The sequence below is a fragment of the Amphiura filiformis genome, chromosome 11 (assembly GCF_039555335.1).
Source record: "Amphiura filiformis chromosome 11, Afil_fr2py, whole genome shotgun sequence".
In the NCBI taxonomy this organism is placed as follows: Eukaryota; Metazoa; Echinodermata; class Ophiuroidea; order Amphilepidida; family Amphiuridae; genus Amphiura; species Amphiura filiformis.
In genome coordinates this window covers 21,370,682-21,389,411 of record NC_092638.1, presented here as the reverse complement: position 1 = coordinate 21,389,411, position 18,730 = coordinate 21,370,682, and the positions used below count along the sequence as shown (strand labels likewise).

Genomic DNA, 18,730 nt, shown 5'->3' with positions numbered 1-18,730 from the left:
GAGAGCTATTTGCCAGTTCCTCATTGATCAGATTACAAGACAGTGCCCAGGGACCTACTTATTCTGGGGATTTCCCAATATCTTGATTTAATTTAACTCCTACATTCTCGATGCCATAACCGAACAGACACTTTGCCGATTCCTATTGCTTCCATTCTTTGACTGCATTTAAATTTACTGTGTTCAATTAAAATCTTGATATTGTTCCATGGTTATACGGTGTATTTAAGAAAAGTCAATGTTAGTGAAGCATTAACTGGGTCAATTGTTTGGAAACCCGCATGATCAGTGGCTATAGAATAGATTACTTTTATGTAAAACAATAAGCTTTCATGGTTCAAGAAGCAACAAAAACACATTCAATGCACCATGACAGAACTCTTCAAAATCTTCTTGAAAAACTCTGAAGTGTAACAGTAAATTACAAAGATTAGAAGCCGTGATTAGATTTAGAAGCTTATTATTTGTGCACTATCCCGCATTAATTTATTTAGTGTAGTAATTTTGTTAAGCAAATGGCATAAGAAATTGTTGGTATCAACCACAGCAAATTACAAATAGTTGCCAACATATCAAGTTACCTGACTAAGTCTTGAAACACTTGACGATTGGCTCCATAATTCTGGATCATGCAACTGCAATTAATTTTCAACATATATAATGCCGAGAATATAATGACAATTTTCAACATTTATACCAATATTTAACGTCATACCACTTTTTATTTTCAAACAATAACCAATTTGTGCTGATTTAGATTAATATGGACAGTCTAACAATGTCACTTAAACCCCTGAGCACTACCTGCCGATCTAACATTGCCTCTTATTGGTCACTTGCATGATATCTTCATTTTAATCACCAATCAGAATGGAGTTCTGCACATAATTAATCCCAATTTTTGGCATGGTGAAATTATTGAAACAATGTTGCTGATTGGTCCAATTGATAATGAAAACTTCTTTTTGACCAATAGGCAGGTAGCTCTCATGGGGTTAATAAAGAAGTTGATAATCTTAGTTGTAAGAGAATAGGGCTGAAATACCATGATAAAATGTGAATGATGACTCAATACCATGATATAGTGTGAAAACTCAACCATGATATAAATGTGATGAAACCTGTTTAAAATAATATTAAATGATGAAGAAGGAGGAGGCCTATATACTTCACCCTAGCAGGGCGTAGGACAATGCAAGACACAAATTAATATATCGAGCCCCAAACACATCATTAAAATAATATTAGTAAGTTTGGTCAATGACAATGGTGTCCCCTACTGATAAAATGTCTTTTACATTCAAACAGACATAAACTGTGCACTAAGTTGAAGAAAAAAAAAAAAAGATTTCTGTTTTCATTAACCAAATAACAATGATGGGTTAGTAGTTGATTAATTAACAGCCTTAACTATCCCAAAGCGGACAAAATTGGTCTTACGTAAGATAAAGAGTCAGCGCTTTGTTGCTCCTCATAAACGTCTTGGCCGTTCTGTAAAAACATGTGGATTATATGACAATACAAGAACAATAATGCAATGAACTACTAATATGACATGTTGGGAAGGGGTTATTAGCATACGGGAAGGGAGGAAGGGGCGGGGGAAATTGGATAGCAGAATCATTGGAGTTAAAAAGATGAGGATAGTTAATGCAAATCAAGAGAGAATATCAATATAAATGGCTAAGTAAGTATCATACAAACATGAACAATCGTTTTTGTTATTAATGTGTTAACAAATTTTCTGGAATGTGGATCACAATGATGATATGCACTCATGGTAGTTATTTCTCACTTATCATTGATTTGATTTTCTTTGAGCATTCTGTGGGTGTAGGGATAGGTTTTAGCTTATAATACAAACTTGGCACAGTTATTAAGTACTAAAGGGGGCTATCTACAAGCTGCAAATTTCTAGAAGATTAAGCACATTCATATAAGAAAGTTGAAAGACGTTTAACAAAGGACAACAAGATTTAGCTCACACGACTAATCCACTGTTTTTTTGTTAAAGTTCACTGAACTTTTATACAGAATCGATTACAAAATGTAGTCTAAACAATCTAGTCTAGTTTCCCATCTCACATATAAAATAATAACCAAGGGACTACTATCAAGGAACCTGTTTTGATAATACCCATAATGCACTAGCCAGCTACCCACAATGCAATAGCTTACCCGCGAGTCTCGTGCGCGGAGCTCTTGGTGGTCGTGGTCGTGCGCCGCAGGGCCTGGAAGACTATTAACACTGCCGTGGTTGCTACTACTATTACTGTCCTGTACAATTTCTGGTATAGATTGTTGGCTGCCGACGCTATTTGTTCCGCTAGCCGGACCACCAAACACGTTGTCCTCCTGCGTGAGATGGGGTTGGAAAAATGAAATGAATGGAGGCTGGCATTTTCAATGTGATATGGTGTAAACAAAGATAGAAAGCAATGCATTATTTAACGTTCGACAGTGAGAAAGAAAGAACAATTTACCACCCCAAAGTGTTAGAAATAAGTACATATCCTTACCGGCGCACACCTCAACTTGAAAATAAAGCAAGGGAATGTGCCGGCATGGGGTTCGAACCTATGACTTTCCGATCTCTAGACGAATACCCTATCCATTTGGCTACCAACTCTCACTGATAAACTGTGGTTGAAACTGGGTACTAATGTAGGCAGTCGAGGTATACTATACATACAAACAAATATTACGCAAGTACACAAGTACAGGAGATCATTACTGATGCTTGATTGTTGCCCCAGCAAGAGACATGCACAGATACTGTTCATAACTGCTCTGAGAATTGATCAATACACATACATGGGTCAATTTGATCAAAACAGCTTGTACTCTTTCAAAAAAGAGCTCTAGTAATATCTAGATATTCTTTCTGAAAGAGTGTATACATTGGCCTACAGGCTTTATATAAGTATGTCTGGACCGGTGCTTAATATAAGACTTATTGGCCTATCACAGGACCATCTGCTAGCTCACTATTATGCAGAGTTTGGTTTGCATTTGACTGCCGTGCTCAAACAAAATAACATTGTCCTTGGTGGCAAGAGAGATCCTTTCTAGAGATTTATCTCTTCGACACACACACAAACAAAAGTTCTCAAAAATATCCCAGTAAATTGAAATGCCGATGTACCAGTTGTGAACCATAGCGACTAGGTTCTATCTGGGCCAAAGGACAGCTGAAAAACCTATGCTTGAACCCAGGTGCATATATTCAGGCAATAAGTACCCATACTAAATTGATCTCCTGCATGCAGGATATTCAAAGCAATATTCTCAACATATGACACATATCCTCTCCATTACAAAACTGGATTTCATCTGATGAGGACGATGAAACAAAAATTGAAAATTCAAGGTATATATTTTATATTTTTCATTCTTGGGTTACTTTTGGATTCTATGGAATCTGCAAACAAAACTCTATTAAACATCCCAAGCTTTTAGTCCCATTCGCCGTAGAAGTGACGTAGTTTATCGGATTAACTACCATAGCAATAGCGGAATACAATTTTGACTATATCGTCCTGCACTACAACGTTCACACGGTACCGATGCATTGAACCATAGATGTCAAAGAAAGGCTGATCACTCGCGCCTGTAAGATTAGTATCTTTGAAAAGAGCGGTATTGTATTCAATCTATGTTTGCTGATATACACAGGTGATTAGTGCGATCTACTTGTAGTGCAGGGCCATCTATTCAAAAATTGTATTCCTCTATTGCTTTGGTAGTTAATCCGATTATGACGCCACTTCTACGGTGAATAGCAGCCTCTAAGAACTATTTTGACTGTTACAAAGAGGACTATATCATGTATTGAGCCAATCGCCAATCAGAGGTATATGGCAAGAATAGCCAATAGGATTGAAGGAGATTGAGCTCAAAAGTGCCAAAAGATCTAAAACCTCTATTTTAATTGGTTAATCAGATGATTATATCATGTAATTACCCAATCACAGGCACTGTAACAGGCACTTACATCTTCTTGGTCATCTGTATCTTGTTTCTCTTCATTCGTAATGATGATGGATTCGTGCATTAAAATCTTCTTCATCTTGCGATAGTTGAGGTTATCTAGTTCTCGCACAGTGCTCTTTGTTCTTTCTATTAGTTCCATAATTACATTGTTGGGCCGGTCACGCATTATAAATTCATGCTGAAAAATGGAAGACAAAATAATCAAGATTAATCAAAAGTTGAATGATGATGGAATGTTATGTTACAATCACACACTGAATAAAGGTTACAGTAGTAAGACGCACACAACTTTTCCAGGTTTGGGCGATATTTTGATCATTTGACAATAATTTGAGTACCGTACTTGATTATTTACGAACACCGTCAAGTATTCACACTTTGATATAATTGAAAATAAACAATTGTTTTTCAAAGCAAATTGATTTTTTCAAGCAACGCTTTCAACTGATAGTCGATTCTAAAAATAGTTGCATCTTTATAGACGATTATTACCTGAAACTATAACAAAAATAACATGTGAAATAACTGTTTTAAAAACACAATAAAAACACATTTTTCTCCACATAAAATAAATGTACAACATTTAATAGGTGGATTCTATTTCACCATGAATGGTACTCAACCTATTACAGTCACAAAATATTTGGTATATTGAAAATAATCTGGGTTTTCTTGGGCGATTAATCAAAATTGATTGTTTTTAACAATGGCTCAAGGCTATACTTTTCATACGACACCATTTACTGATTTTCAAAAGGAACCCCTACAACACAAATAGTAGTAGGAGTGATCAGAGATCGAAGATCCCACCTTTAAGTAGGCACACGCCTGAATCACAGGGTATTAGGAATGGGGCATCACCTTAAATATAACCCCATTTGCTACAAACTTTATGAAACAGTACCACCCAGTACTGGTACAACAAAAACAAAACATGGTGATATTACAATCATAAAACCTTCATTGTTTAGTTACATTGCCATGGAAACAAGGGACAACATGGAAACAATAAAGTTTCAATTTCTGTTAAAACAGGAAAGTTATTTTTCTCTCTGCAATGCAAGTATTGCAATGTCTGTTGTCTTGTTTCAGTTTCTGTTAAAACAGCCTGAATGGTATATATCATATTAGCATCATACGATTCAACAATCTTGGAAACAGCGATCTGATTTTGCTGTTATTTTCTTTGAATATTCCACACACAACAAATTTTGTCCGTTGTCGCCGTAACTACAGATTTACCGATGGTGTGACTGCGTCTATCGCTTTCGCGTAAATTTTCGCGCAAACCAATGCGTCCACAGCCGTTGCGTGAAGCATGCGCAAAACACATGCAATGTTTAACGTTTCTAGTTCAGAGTATTATCGCTTGCCACTGCTGCATGGCATACCAGCAATGCAATGCAATGCGCATACGTGTTATGCCACCCGAAGTCGAACGACAGTATGACCTCAACGAATGAGCGTTTGTTACGAAATAATTGAAGGACAGAGTTATTGCATGAGCTGGCTTTGCGCTAAAAATTGCTAGTGATCAAATGCTGGTAGCATTTGCAGAATCGCTAGAAGCGTGCAATCGCTGCAAGCATCAAAGTTGCCTTCAAGTCAACTGGCTTTCGACTTGACGCTCGGCATGCCAGAGACTTCTTGATTAGATATCGGCTTATAGGTAGATAAATGTCATAAAATAACAATGCGCTCCTTGCGATTACTTAGTATGATATACATGTAAGAATCACCTCTCTTACCCTATGCAAATATTTCTTTATACTGTATTCATTCCATTAACCGCTCAGGGTGCTTAATAAAGTTATTTTGGATAGGTGTTTTAAAACTTCTTTAGGCCTACAATATGTAAAGAAAAATGTCCAAAATATTCATCCATCATCATCAGTGTGTCATGTTTCAGACCATGATTCAGATTTGTATGGGCAGTTAATAAACTAATATCACAGTTTGCATGTTGTAAAGTCACTAGGTGTGCACTTATAGGGGCATGGGCAGTTAATGTATTATTACTGATGGTCTTATAGATTCATGTCACCAATTAAGATTACTTCAATATGTCAATGTGAAGCAGCCATATCCCCTGAAAAACCACAAGTCCCGTAATCTAGTCATCAATAACATATCCACTTCCTATAGTGATTTTAGTTATCTTTCAGCCACATAAGGCTATTCCGGTTGAAATCCACACAACCCCTGTGGAAGATTTTGGAAATATCTTCCATAGGGGGAGTATGTTTGTCAAATGTAATCGGTCAGGGTTAATCATTTTGAAACCCATACTCCCCCTGTATTATGGCTTTACCTATATCTTCCACAACTGGAGTGAGTATTTCAAATGGAAGTTACCCAACTGTCTATTCTATTCAAAACTCATACTCCCTCTGTGGAAGATATTAGCTAAATCTTCCACAGGGGCTGTGGGGATTTTAAATGGAATAGCCCATTTCAGTGTTATCCAAACTAGGACAGGATGCATAATATGATATGGGGATTCTCCACAGCTCATTAAGTTTCTATTTGGATTACATGCAACATTGAGGTTATTTAACATGGACAATGGCCAACAACACTGTCGGGTGAAACTAACCGTTACAACTTCACACTGATTTTTCACAACTTTCTTTTTGAAAATTAACTTATTTGACAAAGAGCAACTGCCAATTAAAGCTGATTATTGCATGGCCAAGAAAATGTAAAAATACCAAATTTGATGATTAACTGACAGCATCAAGGACTCACTTTACCACCTCTTTGACTAATTTGAATGTTCAGTGCCAGAAGTGGGTAAGTGCAATAGCTGTAGTGTAGATGAGTATAATATAAACTGCTCCAAAAAAGAAACTTACCAGGTAAGAAATTTGTCTGTCAAATTCAAACGACAAATTGTGTTACACTAAATGGGATATGAGTGGAAGCAGTGTTAATTTACGCGTATTTTGACACCTCATTTGTTGCAAACGGATGAGTATTTTTGAAGTTATGCTTATTTAACCGAACCTATCCACTGGAATGAAAGTTGCACTCATACCACTTGAGATGGTTGGCAGTATACAGGTGTAATCCTTTCATTGATTGATTGATTGATTTTATTCGATTAAAATTCAACATAAAATTACAGCAAAAAACAGAATATACAATATAACTTTAAATTACAAATACAATGTATCAAACAATGTTGAATTAAAATCTTGGATTACCCAAGAAAGCCTCCAAAAGGGGCTTATTTCCATTGGGGTCCAATTATAAAAACATATATTATATAATAAGAAAAGCACATTCAATTCAATACAGAATCAAGAAATAATCGATATACAATATTTAAAGAGAAATTGAAAAATAAGCATATATAAAAACACTAAAAAAATACCATGAAATTATGAATTGGTTTCACTTAGGTAGGTCTTTATTGCACTTTTAAAACAATTCTGATTTATGATGGATTTGATATGATTTAGGAGTGAATACCAATCTTGGATCGAGGTAAAATAAAAAGTATTGCACGCTTGACTTTTGGCACGGGAAAGAATAAAATTAAACTCACTGGAACGAGTGTTATAGCCATGTATATCAGAAAAGAGTTTGAAATTGTCCGAAAGATAAGAAACTGAGGTGCCATTAAAAATTTTAAAAACATGATTCATTTTAAGTTGAGTAACCCGATCTTTTACATAAAGCATGCGCAGTCTGTCAAGTACCTGTTGCCCTATATGTGTCCGGGAGTCTAGGTTCAGGATGAATCTGACCATTTTGTTTTGTATAATTTGGAGTTTATTTTTGAGTTTTTGAGAGAGGCCGAGTACCAGGAAGTGCATGAATAGTCAAAATGACATTGGATGAGGGCAGAACACAATGTTTTACGCGATTTTCATTCAGAAACGAACCTTGTCTGTATAAAAATTTAAGCCTGGCACTAGATTTTTAATGACATTGAAGGCAATTTCATAGCAAGACAAGCATTGATCCAGAGAAATACCCAGGTACTTGACAGAATGCGCACATTTAATAACTTCATCATTACATTTAACCACAAAATCAGTAGCTTTATTGAGTTTTTGTTTAGTACCAAAGAGGATGGATTCGGTTTTGCCAAGATGAAGGAAAGCTTGTTGTCAGTTAACCACTCTCTACATGAATCGAGTTCTTTGCTAAGGGAATTACCAATTTCGCTAGGATCCTTACCAGAAATGAGGAGAGCACTGTCATCAGCATACAAAAGTAGTTTACAATTAACACTCATTGGCATATCATTTACATAACATAAAAATAAAAGTGGGCCCAAAATACTTCCCTCATGGACTCCACATGAGATGTTTAGAGGATCAGATTCCACATCATTGACACTAACGATTTGCTGCCTATTTGAAAGATACTGAACGGAACCATGATGAAGAACCAATGCCCATAGCGATAAGTTTATGACATAATATATCATGGTTCACTGTGTCAAAGGCCTTTTGTAGGTCCAATAACACCATACCAGTATAATTGCCTAGAGAAGTTTGAGTGCGAATGTAATCGGTAAGATGGACGAGACATGTATCTGTGGAGCATGATCCTCTAAAACCAGATTGGTAATCATAAAGCAATTTCTTCTCCCTCAAGTAAGATTCAACTTGGACATATACAGCTCTTTCCAAGATTTTAGATGTGACACTGAGGATACTGACGGGTCTGTAGTTCCCAACATCAGTTCTGCTATTCTTTTTAAACAAGGGCTTGACACGAGCCAATTTGAAATCATTGGGAACTGTATTAGTGGTGATGGAAAGATTGACAATATGTGTTATTGGTTCAACAAGCACACAAGCACCATCCTTCAGAAATCTAGAAGGAATATCATCAATGCCAGTACTTTTACTTACATTAAGTTTGCTAAGTTCTTTTAAAACAAATTCCTTAGAAACATGAGAAAGTATCAAGTTATCTGGTTGCACGCCTTGATCTTTGTAAAAATCAGAGAGAGCTTTTGAGTCAGCACAAAACCTATTTGTAGATGGCGGGAGTTTTTTTACAAGCTCTGAAGCTATGGTGGTATAAAACATATTAATATGATTAGCAATTTTGTCTGAGTCAAAACACATTGTACCATTAATATCAAGAACAACTTTGTTTTTTACCTTTGACTTGGTACTATAGCCAAGAGATTTGAGTTGTTGCCATAATCTCTTAGAATCATTTTATACTCATCAATTTTGTCTCTGAAGTAAACAGACTTCGCCTTTTTAACCTCTCGTTGAACCTTGTTTCTTATTCTACGGTACTCAGTGAACAATTCAGGTTTCTGTTCATTCTTAAATCTGTGGAGTAATTGATCTCTTTCTTTGATACTCTCCAAAATTTCATTCGACATCCATGGCTCAGTTCTAGTTTTTATTCGAACTTGTTTAGTAGGCGCAATTGAGTCCAGGATGGAGATAAAAGTCTTTTTAAATCTTAACCAAGCTAAATTCACATCATTACAATTACATATATCTGACCAATCAACTTCATTCAACTTCACTAGAAGTCCCTCTTTGGTGTAATTTTTGAGGGATCTAATTTTGACAGTATTGTGTTGATTAAAATTACCTCTCGACACCTTACGGGTGCAATAAACAGCCATATGATCACTGAGACCAATATTTAAATTCCCAAATTGGCATATTTTATCAGTGTCATTACAAATAATGTGATCAATAAGCGTAGCTGAAGTAGCTGTCACACGAGTTGGTTTGTTAATGATTTGACTACAATTAAACATGTCCAGAGTTTGTTTGCGTTTTAAACATACACTCGTTCTTTTTTTAAAGTCAATATTAAAGTCACCCAATACTATGAGTTCACTACTAGGAGAGACTTTGGAAAGACAAGACTGAAAATGATCCAGAAATTTACTATTTGTTTGTGGCCGATAACAAATGCCGACAGTTATAGGCCTAGTCTTGGGAAGAAGAATATCAAACCAAAGATTTTCAATGTGCATATCTTGGATATCTTCTCTTAACATAAAGGCCAAATCAGATCTTACATAGGCACATACTCCACCTCCATTCCTGGTTCTATCACTGCGGAGTATAGAATAACCATCAATTTCAATTTCTGAATCAGGAACAGTTTCATCAATCTTAGATTCTGAAATTCCAATTACTGAGGCTTTAGAGTTCTGAACAATTATCTTAAGTTGCGATAATTTAGGAATAACTGAATCTATATTTAAATGAATAAAATGTAAACCCCTTCTGTGGAAACAGTCATACATGTTCTCAATATTTGAATCGGGTTTAATAGTTTTAGGCTGCGTTTGATCCTGCATTTGATCAGGTAGACTAGTTATCTTCTCATCTTTGACAGTTGGTTCAGCATTTTCTATAGTAGAAAGGTTCATTTGGTTGCGACGATGTTTGATATGAGCGCCAGCTCGACATCCCCGGGTTACAGGAGGGAAGTTAATCTTCAGATCTTTAATTGTTGACCAAGTGTCATTTGGCAGCCACTGGTTTTGTTTGTTTCTGTATTGAAGAAGTTCATCGCGTGTGTAGCTAATTTTTCGTCTAGCAGAGTTAGTACCAGAAGCAGAGATTTTAACATATTTCTCATTGCTATCATCAGGGCCTGGGTTGGACTGTATATCTCCACAACTAAGTAGCCCTATTTGGAAAGTTATTGTACTGTTTGGATACAATGAAATCGGTTTCTGAACAAATTTGTCATGCTGTAGTATGTAGCTCATTGATGAAGACTTAGAGTTCAGCAAAGTACATTGTTGACATCTCACACCTGAGAGTATCAGGGTAATTATCAGGTACTTGAGTAGCATGGTTCTTGATGAAGTTATAGTTCAATAGTTATAGGTTCAATATAAAGTGGCAAAAACTCACCAAGAGTGTGATGAAGTGATCAAAGAGATCAATAATCCAGTCATGTAATTCAGTACAGTATTACTGGTTCAATATGTAGTTACCAGTAGCAGTGTAGTGCATACATTGTACATTGTAGATCAACCAAGTTGAAATCAAAATCATATTTCAAGAAAATACACAAAATTACGAATGTCACAAACAGGAAAAATAGCACAAAATAGTCAGTGTATGTTCCAAAATGAATGATGCAAAAATTGCAATAACAAGTGCCCTTAAGATGGAAAAATGGGCACAAGTTGGCAGAGCTCTGCAAAGGTGCTGCCAGTAGGCGCCAAAGTTGCCAGTCACGAATGTGTCTGTTTATTGTGTGAATTCATTGGGGCGGACCTGCAACTTTCAAATTTGATAGTAGGCTTGTTCAAATGAGCATAACTTCAAAAGTTTTGATCTGTTTGCGACAAATGAGGTGTCAAACTCCGCGTAAATGTACACCGCTTCCACTCATATGCTATTCAGTATAATACGATTTGTCGTTTGAACTTGACAGACGTATTTTTTTACCTGGTAAGTTACTTTTTGGGACCAGTTTACTTTGTGTACATTGACAAATGTTAGCGGGCAGCTATTACACTTACTCACTTCTGACACTTTTTTTAGCTATCAACGGGTTAGGTAAAAGAAGAGAGGACCAAAAAAGAAATGGGAACTTAATGAATGAATCTCATTTGCTTTTCTACAGGCAGACAGATCCCATATAGACCCTGTGCAATAAATGGCAGCCAAGCTGGAGGTGTTATATAGGCAAAATTGATTCCAGAATGACAATTGAATCACCTGCTCAAATTATGTCTGTTATTATTATTATTATTATTATTTTCTGGAGGCCATCTTGGAGGACAGGCCAGTGTTTGGATGCACTAGTATTATTGGATCCATAATAATACATCTTACCATATCTGGTTATTTCAGTAAGCATTCTACAGGACAACTGCCTAGAAATTCAAAGACTTCAGAAAAGGCACAAAAGGTCTAATGTTTTTTGAATAGTTTTAAACTCCTTGCATCATTCTGTACTTTTGCTGTTGGTTCTTTGTATATATATATATATATATATATATGGGATTGGGAAAAGCCTTTATTTATATATATTTTGAAATTAAAATAATGGACATGTTATCATCACCTTAAGACTAAAAGTTCTGTGAATTTCAAACAGGAAAAACCCTGACCGCTCTTCCTCGTTAAATTGGTTACACCCATGCATTTGATATCACTCGGATGTGGTATTATGCCAACTACAACTAATATTGCCATTTTCCCTAGATCACTTCTGGCTTGATAGAAACAGTTTGTTTTGGTTTGCATACGAGGTCAGTGTATGTGCTACTTTTCATGACATAGTCGGTGCAAGAAAATTGGGACATGTTTTCCTGGCATTGGGGTATTCCATTTGAAATCCACACTACCCCTGTGGAAAATTTGGCTAAAGTCTTCCACAGAGGGAGTATGAATTTTGACTAGAATACACAATTGGGTAACTTCCATTTGAAATCCTTACTCCAGTTGTGCAAGATACAGGTAAAGGTATGATACAGGGGGAGTATGGGTTTCAAAATGATTAACTCTGACTGATTACATTTGAAAAACATACTCCCCCTGTGGAACATATTTCCAAAATCTTCCGCAGGGGTAGTGTGACCTTCAACTGGAATAGCCCATTCCGAATTAATACCGTGACAGATGTTGGAATTAAACATCATTTTCATTTGATCTGAAACCAAATAGTCAGCAGAACATTTGCCACACAGTCAAATTCCAGCTGGATTTGTCCTCAGACCAAGTGAATTTTCTTCACATTTTCAGTAATTTGTAATCATGTGTTTCCCTGCTTTTGGATGAAAATTTATTGTATCTGGAACATGGCTTGAAAAAGTGGGGAATTTGGGAAGCTCCTTCCCAGGAAATGTTGGTGTTTGGAGGGAAATTGTGTCTTTTTTACATATATATTAAAACATTTTAGCTTGCTTCCTGGGAAAGCCCTGATCTGGAATAACTGAGATATCCTATTTCACTTGAATCCCAGATCTTCCAATGGAAGGAGTGAATTATAGGCCTCTATAAAATATCCAATAACACATTTATTGGCCCATCATTTTGGGGAAAAAATTGTTACACAACTAATATGTGTGACAAAACACTAGAGTTGAGCTATTCCGTTTGAAATCCATACACCCTGTATGAAAGACATGACCTCAATCTCCCACACAGGGAGTGTAGATTTCAAACGTAGTCACCAATTCAGATAGCCCCATTTGAAATTCACACTCCCTGTGTGAAAGATTTAAGTCAAGTGTTCCACAGGGTGTAGGAATTTCAACTGGAATAGCCCATTAAGTTGACTGTAAAAGCGTATTTTTTTGCGCTTTGCCAATTTTTAACTGTTCCCACTGATTTTTTAAATTTGTGATTTTATGTTTCCATACATTGAGCTCTACACAAAAGGAACATATTCACAAATTTTTTGCGACAGTTACTTGAAACGCGAAAATAAATGTAGAGCGAAAATTGCCACTTTTCCGCTACTGAACAGTGGAAATTTTCGCACTTTTCATGTTTCAAGTAACTACCGCGAAAATAAAAAAATTATGTTTTTTATTCATAGGTCTATGTATGATGACTGAAAACTGCAAATTTAAGAATGAGCAAAATAGTTCAAAATCGACAAACCACAGAAAATTACACGGGGAAAAAATCGCCACTTTTCCCGTACGCTGCAAACTTTGCTAGTATAACTTACACTGAGTAACTGTACTGCTGTAGGCCTTCTCTCGGGCTCCTTGCCAAGACATGTGTCTACAAAACTTCTGAACGCTGATGACCATGTAACATTCTGGCCCAGGCTGGGAGGGTCATTCTGGGCTATGTGATACAGGGCACTCATGGCATTCATATTGAAAAGGGGAGGCTTCCTTTCAGCTGCAAAGAATGGCAAAATAAACAGCACTGGGTTATTAACGTTACTCCATAAGGCCAAAAAAAAAAAGGTTGGTCTCAAAGCTCACGAGAAATTTGCGAAATGCGATTTTTTTTTTATTCCCGACTTTTTTTCATGGTATTTTGAGAAAAAAGTCTGATTTTCGCTGATTTTTTCTGGAAAAAACTAAAAATTTCCGCAATTGTTTTTTGTCAAATCGTGGGATTTTACAAACGCGCACGCGAGCTTTGAGACGAACCTTTTTTTTTTTTGGCCTAATACAGTTATCATTATGATAAACACTGAGGTAATGTGTAATGTGCTAGAAATCAACACACTTAGACAAGTCTTTCAACTAGTAGAAATTTCAATTGAATGAAAACAGCTTTCAACAGCTGTATTCGATCCAACCGCGATCGTATATCGCATATTTCAAACTACAACACAAACGCATGACCTTGGATACAAAACTAACCAATCAGGAGTGAGTTGCCATCACTTCCACATTACGCACTCACAGTCGCACACACTGGCGTACATCGCGCAGTGTACGCAAAAAATCGTCACGCTATGTCAGGCTGTGTTCATTCAATTGAAATTTGTACCGCAATTTGTGTCCATCCTACAACACAAATCATTTGAAACAGTGTACTTCATAATTCTTAATGAAATGAAATCCAACCTTTTCCTGTGTCAATGGATTATCCCCCATTCAACCTATCTCCCCTATTATACATCCACCACACACACATATGATGCTTACCTAATTCAATACAGGTGATTCCCATCGACCAGACGTCTACCTTGCCATCGTACTGACCTTCATCCATGGCAAGAATCACCTCTGGTGCCATCCTGTCAAAAAACATAACCAGAAAGTTTAGGGCTTTAAATTCCAGACATAGAACAGAGGCAGGAATGCTCCTACTGAAGTGTGTGCCCAAGGAAAGTAGTTGGGATTCCTTGTATATGTAGCTGCCTGTACCGTGGAAAGACTGGATTGGATTATAATCACTTGGATTTACCCATCAACAAGTATCGTAAACCCAGAAAGTGACACTCTGATATTTCCGGGAATTGGGATGAGCGACTTAGAATTTTGTTAATGAATTTTGACTTTATGGTGTAGCAGTGTAGTGCATTCCGAATATAACAAGATAACCAAAGACAAGTTTGTATGTGCCTAGATTTATTTGGGTAAAATAACAAGTTTCGTGACAAATGTCAAGATCCCTATAATAATTTCCAACATGCTAATATTAATAATGGTCTGTGATAGTTTGATTAGTGTACATGTGAGTATCAGAGCTGTTAATGGGTTATTTGGTGCCAGAAAATAACAGCCAGAATCACATAGTTACAAATCCCAATAAAACATGTAAAATAACTTGGTAACAAGATAGGGGATGTGTAATAATTATGAAGGGGGGGGGTAAAATCAGAAATCCTTGCTCTCACTTTGCACATGCAAAATTTGTGCAAATTTATTATGTTTGTACGTATACTGTTTTCCTGAGCCTTTTTAGAGCTTTGTTATTTAAAAGGTGCCCCATATAATTATGTGTGTCAAAAAACATCTTGTAAAACCATTTTCGGCATACCAATAAAATATTGTCCCATCTCATAATTATTGCACAGCCCCTAATGTAAGGAAAGATAATTACTTGAAGAAATATTTTTTATGTTCATTGACACAGCAGTGAATGACTGTATGTGTAGACTGTAAGGATTCCTCAATTTGCGATGGAATGCAAATCAGCTACGGGCATGTTGTTTAATTGCCCATCACTTCGCATACATAATTGTCTATGTAGGTCATGTGTATGTAAAATTACATGACTCATAATCAATAGTTGACTTTATGAACTACTTTTCAGTTTGCTGTAATTACCTAAATGAGTCAAAATGTTTGGTTAAAATAGGTCAAATTATGGAATAATTATGCAAACATGCAGGTTAAGTACTCTCATACAAGTCCACCAGCGCTTTCGAAAATCAATGCGTACGTCCAAACTTGGGTTTCATGAGATGACCTGGAGGGCTTAATGTCTACATACTCAACTGCAAAATAAGTTAAGTTGATGAGAAAGAGCTAATGCCATATGGTACTAAATACACCAAAATAACACAGTAAATAACAATAATCTATACTGAAAACTTGAAAGGTCTTGGACAAAACCACAGATGAAACTAGAGACCAAGACCAGACACACCGGTATCAATTGATGCAAAGAGGTTGACAACACCCAGATTGGAGCAAGATGAGCACTGATGCCGTGTGTCCTATTACACAATGACGACATCCATCTCGACTCGGTTTCATCCTCTGCCGTGGACGACATACCCTGAATATCAAGGTTACCAGAAAAGGTCACACACTTGTCATCGTCATAGCGATACAGGTAGCAATTGGTTAGTAAGTGTGCGGATGCGTAAAAGCGATTAGTATTTCTGTCAGTGGTGTCATCTGACTGGTTCATGAACACAGCTGATGAGCTTATCTACTTCGGTGATTACAAAATAATCTCTAACCCAGTTCTAATGAGTGCCAAGTGCTTGCACTTTTTCTTTGACTGCTCCATCTGTACAAATACTACATTTAACCCCAAGAGAACTACCTGCCGATTGGCCAAAATGAATGTTGTGTCCAATTTTGAACCAATCAAGGAGGATATTAATAAGATCATCTGCAAATGCAAGTTTGACCATAAATATTTTTAAAGTTTAGTCATAATTGGCAATTGACATGAGCATTTCAAGATATCAACCAATCAGAAATGCAGTTAGATGACTAGTAGTGTCCAGAGGGTTAATCAAAAGGATGCAAACTATTGCAACAATTTGTGGAAAATTGTGTGCATTTTTGCATGGCTGCGTCGTTGATGTGCATTCCATAATTCAACTTTTTGACTGAATTGGGTCAACTGAACTGGTTCCCCACTTACAGATATTGTGCATGGTTTCTTGGGATGTATGTAATGTTTATTGAATGTATTGAAATTTGAATTGAATTGAAATGATTTTTTAGTGATTTTCACTTCAATGCGTTAGATTGAATTGTAATTGGGCATGAATTGAATTGGAAAATGAATTGAATTGGTATTAAATATCAATTTTCTAGAGTGAAATTTAACATTTATGCCATTTACAATGAATCACCATGATGTACCGTATTCATTCCAATAAGCGCCCATGCCCCAATAAGCGCCCACCCAGGGTATTTTCAATTTGCTAAAGGGTACCATCAATGTTGAAGTGACGTATAGACGTCGATACAGTGAAATAGCTGGAGGACTAGAAGTCCTGTGTAAACTTTCAATATTTTCTACATCAGAAAAGCTACTAGAACGTCTCAGGACCCATTTATAACATACATAAATTTGTCTCTAATAAACGCCCCTAACAAAAAAATTAGGTAAACCAGGTAAAAAAGAAGCGCCCACCCGAAATGACTTTGTTAAGCGGAAGCGCCCTAGGCGCTTATTAGAATGAATACAGTATATCATACCTTCGCACCTATTGTTTTGTTCTCTCATACCCCGGAAGGGGTCAACGAGACAGAAATAAAAGCCCGTCATTTGATGGACGCTGAACTGAACTGAAACGATGACTACTTACCAATATGGAGTACCTACAAATGAATTTGCTGGACTAACAAAGGACGCTGAACCAAAATCAGCTGCAGAAAAAATGTTAAAGAAAGAAAACAAGACAATTAGATTCATCAATTAATCAAGGTTCATGTATTATCCTACCAAGTAAAAATTCTTTCCAATTTCAAATTTCATGCACCAGAGCTTCCTCGGAAAAAATTCTAAAAATAATTTACTCTTCAGCTCATCTTGGTTCTTATCATCTGTACATCGTCTACTTGCTTCCTGTCACACACAAAAACTGAAATTGGATATCTACTTTACATGGTTACACTATGGACCACAATGGCCTCATCCCAGTGGCATAGTTCAATAACCTCAATTAAACACATATAGTGCAAAATTAAGCGCCGCTTCAGACTCCGAGTATTATGCGTACAATATTGTATGTACAATATATGTATGTTATTTAATCTATTGCCATTCTATTTCCAGTAATGTTTAAGTTCTAACGAATGTTTGATGACGAAAAATCGATAATATGTTACATACAATATCTAGCAAAAATACATTATCGATTTTACGTCATCAAACATTCGTTAGAACTTAAACAGTACTGGAAATAGAATGGCAATAGATTAAATAACGTACATATTGTACATACAATATTGTACGTACAATAAAAAGTCTGTATACTGCTTTAGACCTCAAGTTGCAGAGTATGAGTTTTTGTACCCATATTTTCTGAGGTCATTCAATGAATGTACAAATGCATGGGGTTAAAGAACTGTGCCCTGATAGATGAACATGGTGGATCCTGGTGTTACCACACAATGTCAATGTACCCACATGATCCCTTCATGTTGGAAACAATGATCCCATTAGCGCACTCAAATTGAGATGCAGATTATGCAGATCAACTCTTTTTATTTTCACTGGGAATACTGTTCAACTACCTAATTTCATAAGGTATTTTAATTTCAACCAGCCGGAATTCACAACTTAAAATACTGGTACCCTTAAATTGGTCAATTTTTGTGTTTTGTGCAGTTTTCAAGTAAAACTTACTTTCCAAATTCTTAAAATTAAGTCCATGCAAAAATGTTGATCACCCATTATAGTTCACAAAATAAACTATCCACCAAAATAAAATGTTTTAAAAGTACCTCAGCTCATTTTTTGACTTCAATGTTTAAAACTGAACATACATAATTATACAGGCTTTTTTTTTTTACTTCATGCATGACTTGTGTATCACACATAAATAGAGTGTAATTATTCACATAATTTTGGTGTATATCCGTAGTTAACTAGACTTCTCC

General features: G+C 36.2%; 1 protein-coding gene across 5 annotated transcripts in view; it reads right to left on the bottom strand.

The window, feature by feature from the left end:
• LOC140164543 (serine/threonine-protein kinase TAO3-like) overlaps positions 1-18,730 on the bottom strand; it is a 115,798-nt gene that overhangs the window by 39,109 nt on the left and 57,959 nt on the right. For 2 of the 5 annotated variants that reach the window (XM_072187843.1, XM_072187846.1), the window contains exons 7-13: positions 17,434-17,494; positions 14,579-14,670; positions 13,639-13,817; positions 3,995-4,171; positions 2,179-2,355; positions 1,441-1,491; positions 582-635 (exon numbers count right to left, since the gene is read on the bottom strand). In XM_072187843.1, coding sequence (XP_072043944.1) covers positions 582-635; positions 1,441-1,491; positions 2,179-2,355; positions 3,995-4,171; positions 13,639-13,817; positions 14,579-14,670; positions 17,434-17,494 — 791 coding nt within the window. The remainder of the gene's footprint in view (positions 1-581; positions 636-1,440; positions 1,492-2,178; positions 2,356-3,994; positions 4,172-13,638; positions 13,818-14,578; positions 14,671-17,433; positions 17,495-18,730) is intronic. The other 3 variants (XM_072187845.1, XM_072187844.1, XM_072187847.1) reach the window with 3 other exon arrangements.